Raw genomic sequence first — 6,270 nt, forward strand, 5'->3', positions numbered from 1 at the left:
GACAAGAAGAGAGGGGGGGGCAAGTCTGGCAGACAAGAAGAGAGGGGGGGGGGCAAGTCTGGCAGACAAGAAGAGAGGGGGGGGGGCAAGTCTGGCAGACAAGAAGAGAGGGGGGGGGGCAAGTCTGGCAGACAAGAAGAGAGGGGGGGGGGCAAGTCTGGCAGACAAGAAGAGAGGGGGGGGGGGCAAGTCTGGCAGACAAGAAGAGAGGGGGGGGGGCAAGTCTGGCAGACAAGAAGAGAGGGGGGGGGCAAGTCTGGCAGACAAGAAGAGAGGGGGGGGGGCAAGTCTGGCAGACAAGAAGAGAGGGGGGGGGGGCAAGTCTGGCAGACAAGAAGAGAGGGGGGGGGCAAGTCTGGCAGACAAGAAGAGAGGGGGGGGGCAAGTCTGGCAGACAAGAAGAGAGGGGGGGGGCAAGTCTGGCAGACAAGAAGAGAGGGGGGGGGCAAGTCTGGCAGACAAGAAGAGAGGGGGGGGGGCAAGTCTGGCAGACAAGAAGAGAGGGGGGGGGGCAAGTCTGGCAGACAAGAAGAGAGGGGGGGGGGCAAGTCTGGCAGACAAGAAGAGAGGGGGGGGGCAAGTCTGGCAGACAAGAAGAGAGGGGGGGGGGCAAGTCTGGCAGACAAGAAGAGAGGGGGGGGGCAAGTCTGGCAGACAAGAAGAGAGGGGGGGGGGCAAGTCTGGCAGACAAGAAGAGAGGGGGGGGGGCAAGTCTGGCAGACAAGAAGAGAGGGGGGGGGGGCAAGTCTGGCAGACAAGAAGAGAGGGGGGGCAAGTCTGGCAGACAAGAAGAGAGGGGGGCAAGTCTGGCAGAGAAGAAGAGAGGGGGACAAGTCTGGCAGAGAGAAGAGAGGGGGACAAGTCTGGCAGAGAAGAAGAGAGGGGGACAAGTCTGGCAGAGAAGAAGAGAGGGGGACAAGTCTGGCAGACAAGAAGAGAGGGGGGCAAGTCTGGCAGACAAGAAGAGAGGGGGGCAAGTCTGGCAGAGAAGAAGAGAGGGGGGCAAGTCTGGCAGAGAAGAAGAGAGGGGGGCAAGTCTGGCAGAGAAGAAGAGAGGGGGACAAGTCTGGCAGAGAAGAAGAGAGGGGGGCAAGTCTGGCAGAGAAGAAGAGAGGGGGGCAAGTCTGGCAGAGAAGAAGAGAGGGGGGCAAGTCTGGCAGAGAAGAAGAGAGGGGGGGCAAGTCTGGCAGAGAAGAAGAGAGGGGGGCAAGTCTGGCAGAGAAGAAGAGAGGGGGGCAAGTCTGGCAGAGAAGAAGAGAGGGGGGCAAGTCTGGCAGAGAAGAAGAGAGGGGGGCAAGTCTGGCAGAGAAGAAGAGAGGGGGGGGGGAGGGGGTCTGGCAGACAGGAGAGGGAGGCGGCCGCGATGGACCTCCGCGGGCGGCCGCCGTAGGAAAGTCCGGGATGTGTAGGCTTCACTAGGCCGGAACGATCCGTGGCCTCTATTTTCCACCTCGAGGGTCATCCGAACCACCGGGGGACTCAGGAGGGACTGCCCAGAGGGATAGGAAGATTTATGAGCGTCTTCGCCGCTCACATCCGGACACGCCACAACAGTGGGGATGTGTAGGCCGCGCTAGGCCCGAGCGGACCGCCGCGTCCACGGGCCCCAGCGAGGCCTTCAGGGCGCGCTCCACCACCCTCCGCTCACACACAGGGGGTTAGGGAAGGGACCCCTACCTCCGTTTCCGCGCTGTCGGCTCCGGCAGGCTTCTGGGCCGCAAGATGGCGGCGGCCCGGGTGTAGCAAGATGGCCGCGGAGGGCTGAGAGTCCGATCCAGCCGAGCGCCGCCCGCAATCTGCTACAATTTCGGCCCGATGCGTCCCCGGGGGTCTCAGGGGACTGTGCTGGCCCGGTTTGGAACCGTCCGTCTCCGCCCACTACCGGACATGCCCCCCACCTTTTCATTTTACTTTAGATAGTAAATAAATCCTCCAAACGGCCCTTCCCCTGTCTGTCCTTCCCTGTGCTGTACAATACAATCACTGCCATCTAGTGGAAAATTAACAGTATTACATCATCCTAATATATGGCTGGTGCAGAGTTTTATTTTATTTTTTTTCAAACTGACATACGCGGTATCCTAGCAACAGGGTGGGGGGGGGGATATACCCGCCCCCCACCCTGTTGCTAGGATACCGCGTATGTCAGTTTAAAAAAAAAAAAAAAAAAAAATTCTGCACCAGCCAATCAGCTCACTGGAAATCTGCAGCAACCAATCAGGCTTCTTGCCAGCATTGTGACATCACAGGTGACATCACAGTGTGACATCACAGTTAGAACCGCAGTTGCACCTACAATATAAATTTAGATTCTGGGACAGGCACAGTCAGTCTGAACCTGGCTTTGGAAGTGAACAGACATAACCATAGCACAGAGCGACTTTGATACAGACCGATAATCTGTATACTTATCTACACTTAATACTAGTGTATTAATACTTATATTAGTGTATTAATACTTATCTACACTTAATACTAGTTAATATTAATACTTAATACTACACTTAATACTTTATTATATATATATATACCGATCTAACACACGGTATATACTACTAATATAAATTCTTGCTGTATTCTACTGATAGCAGCAACGATGCAGAACAGCAAAAAGGATAGAAGAAGGAGGAGGAGAGACGCCAGAGAGGGGACAAATACCGAAGGGGCCTTCATGTGTGAATGTCCATTACTTGACTGGCTGGAGTCATGCCTTGAAGGAGGCAATATAGATGCATACAGAGACAGATTGTTCGATGACATGGACGACACATTGGACTACTACTATACAGAGCTGCGTGAGACTGAAGAGGAAAGACGCGAGCGGGAAAAAGCGCAGGCGAGGCGGAAAGCTCAAGTCTTAATAAATATGCAGGCATCGGCCAAATGCGCAATAGCAAAAAAGCGACTCGATGCGTTTCTAACCACGGAGAATCCCTCTCAGAGCTTGGTCGCCCAGTTTGCTCATTGCCTGAGCCCCGATGACCCGACCTTCAGTCTACAGTCTCAGCTGAATAAGTTGAGTTTGGAGTTAACAACAAATGTAAAAGTCTCCGTCAACTTTGGCAGCAGCAGGAGGATTTAGATAAAGACATCGGGGTTCTAACGAAGTGCAGTAGGGCTCAACAACATCTGGTGTCCCGATTCAAAAAAAGAAAACGTTTCAATAGGGAACAAATGAAGAGGGCCGTAGCCAAGCAGAGACAGGAGGCTTGTGAGGCCAGAATGAAGAGGGAGAGGCTGGATTCCTATGGAGAGCTCTTCTACTATCTGCAGACCAATCCAGTGTACCTGACCGGAATCATGAAAGGGGTCCAAACCCTCGAGGAAAGAAAACATTTCACGATGCGGTGCTCTTGCCGCTATTCAATCACTGTGAAACGCCACGAGAAGAGTACCATTTCATTAAATTAATGGAATTTGCTCTCCGTGATGAAGTGGAGAAAAATATTGAGCACATTGAGGAGATAACGCTTGACAAATTAAAGGTTTTAGGCATCATCAAACATTATTACACCGAGGGACCATCGTACAAGAGCATTGTCAAAGCATTGCGTGGCGCAATTAATCAGGTATTCTTTGTCAATGAAAGACTGAGCTTTCCGGTGGTGAATAACACTCTACGGGGCTTGTTTCAAGGAATTTTCAGGAGGCCCAAAAATAGAAGAGGCTATTTATACAACCTAACAAATTCATTTGTACAGTCCGTATTCTCCGCTGTGCACAGGATTCCTTATGGGCTGCAATACCTCATAAAAGTCCTACATGAATCTTTGCGGAAAAAGTTTCCGTATGAGAGTAAAGACTCACTGTTGTGGCCGGTTGGGTATTTCTTCTCCGAGTTCTTCCGCACAGCCATAGAGGAACCAAATAAATTTGGCTACCGGATTTATAAGAGATCAAACCAGAAGTGGAACTTCACGTTTCTGTCTCAAATCTTCCGCACGGCTATCAACTCCTTTGCTCCTTATAGATTCCAATCACCGGGGTTGGATCAATATATCAAGCGCATCTCCCCAAAGCTCAGGGCATTCTTTAGGCGAGTTCTGGACACTCAGATCCGGAGATAGAATTCGGCTTTACCAAATACACGGACGCCGTACAGGTTCCTAAGCTAACCATGAATGCAGAGGACATCATCAATATACATTCTTCTGCTTTCTAAATATGAGAAGTTTGTGTTTTGCGACAACGGGCATATTCCAACCACACAGATAATGTACCGAATCTATAAGGGTATTGGACCGGTGCCACTTCTTAAGGATCTTGAGGACACGGATGGAGCCTACTACGATGAGAAAAGCACAAAAACGAAATTCTCGCTGTGTTTACTCACCAAAGTTTCTCCACTGGAAGATTTGGATGTTGAAACGGAGAAAGCCAAGATTTCCAGCCTAAAAATAGCCCTAGAACTTTTGGTTAAACAGCCTAAAACCAAAATCCTCGAGAGTCTGACGCTAGCACAAGAAACAACAGAAAGTACAACTTCCACAGTGCTGAACAAGCAAAGAAGAAAAAAAAATCCCCTACAAGTGAAGAGGAGGCAGCCGCCCAGGAAGCACAAATACGCGAGGAACGCCTGGCGATTTTAAGAAAAGCTGGCTACTTCACAAAGGCGGTTAACGAGCAAGAGTTCTTCAACCTACTTGCCGAAGAAATCAAAAACAAACATCTGCTACGTCCCAAAAGAAATTCAGAGATAGAAGCCAGCAAGCAGGCATTAGCGGATGTCAAGAGGACTTGGAACAGCTACAGAAGAGGATAGACGTTTACAAAACGTTTAGGAAAAACTGTATAGAGTACTTGTTCAGTGGGAAGTCAGGCATTGATGGAGAGGAGCAGAAGATCTATTATGCGGAAGATCAGGCTTTTTTCAGCGCAAAGGAGCTATTTCAGAAAGGCGTCATAGTGAACACACGCGGGGAATTCAGCGAAATGAAATGGGAATCCATTTATATAATGCGTGTTGGTGAAAACATACGTGTCAATTCAGACACAAGGTGTCATATGATCCCAATTATCGACATATTACAAGCTTATCACAGCGACACGCCTACGATGGAGATTCTCCACTATGACGTCAATGTGGGAATGTTTCTATTTCTGATTTGCAGCACACTGTCTGGTAGGACTGAATGAAAAAAAAAAAACAAACACATTTGAGGTAGAGGTGGCAATCCTCCCTTCTGCACCACTGTATTCTGACAGCGGGGACCCTTGGATTTGTTCTACTTTGGGAAGGATTTGTACTAGGAGGAGGTAGGGGGCTATGGGCTAGTAGGGAGATTTGTGCAGGTGGGGGGTTTAGGGGGAATTGGAGCTAGGAGGGGGTGGGGAGAGTTGGGCTAATAAGGATGATTTGAGTGAGGAGGGATTTGTGCAGGGAGGGGGAATTTAGGGGGACTTTGTCTAAGTGGAGAGGGGGTGTTGAGCTAGGAGAGGGTGGGGGGATTTGAGTTAGGAGGGATTTGAGCAGGGAGGAGGAATTTAGGTGGAAATGGGCTAAAGGGAGGGGGGTTTAAGCTAGGAGAGGTTGGGGAGATTTGGGTAATAGGGGGGATTTGAGTTAGGAGGAAGGGTTTGTGCACGGAGGGGGGAAGGGGGGTTGTGCAAACTGGGGGGGGGGGTAATTGTGTGCAGACTGGGGGGGGGGAGGGGGGATAATTGTGCAGACCGGGGGAGGGGGTAATTGTGCAGATTGGGGGGAGGGGGGGGGTAATTGTGAAGACTAGGGGAGGGGGTAATTGTGCAAACTGGGGGAGGGGGATTGTGTAAACAGGCGAGATTGGGCAGACTGGGGGGAGAATAATGCCCCATCATTGGTATCAGTGGTAGCAATAGTGCCCCATCGGTGTTCCCGTGAGGAATAGCGCCCCATCATTGGTGTTCCTGGGAGGAATAATGCTGCATCATTGGTGTTCCCGGGAGGAATAGTGCCCCATCATTGGTATCCATGTACTCGGCCTAAGATCATCTTTATTTCATCAAACATTTGGGCAATATAATGTGTTTTATTGCATTCAAATTTTAAAAAAGTGCGTTTTTCCCAGAAAAAAATGTATTTGGAAAATCGCTGCGCAAATACTGTGTGAAAAAAATAAAAACGTGATACCAATTTTAATCTGTACGGCCTTTGCTTTAATATATATATATAATGTTTTTGTTGAATTTAATGTATAATGTATAATTTTCTTGCAAAAGAAAAAATATATTTTTTCATGTAAACAAAAAGTGTCAGAAAGAGCTTTTTCTTCAAGTGGTAAGAAGAGTGGG

At 49.7% G+C, this 6,270-nt stretch overlaps 1 protein-coding gene across 4 annotated transcripts in view; it reads right to left on the bottom strand.

Moving 5' to 3' along the window:
- LOC143995708 (uncharacterized) overlaps window positions 1-1,941 on the bottom strand; it is an 83,170-nt gene extending 81,229 nt beyond the window's left edge. For all 4 annotated transcript variants that reach the window (XR_013277467.1, XR_013277469.1, XR_013277468.1 and 1 more), the window contains exon 1: window positions 1,678-1,941. Coding sequence is in view for 1 of the 4 variants with exons in the window: in XM_077490455.1 (XP_077346581.1) it covers window positions 1,678-1,906 (229 nt within the window). In the remaining 3 variants the exon portion in view is untranslated. The remainder of the gene's footprint in view (window positions 1-1,677) is intronic.
- Window positions 1,942-6,270: the final 4,329 nt, after the last annotated feature.

This window comes from Lithobates pipiens, unplaced genomic scaffold (assembly GCF_037356315.1).
Source record: "Lithobates pipiens isolate NorthernLeopardFrog02 unplaced genomic scaffold, aLitPip1_a1.2 Scaffold_185, whole genome shotgun sequence".
NCBI lineage: Eukaryota > Metazoa > Chordata > Amphibia > Anura > Ranidae > Lithobates > Lithobates pipiens.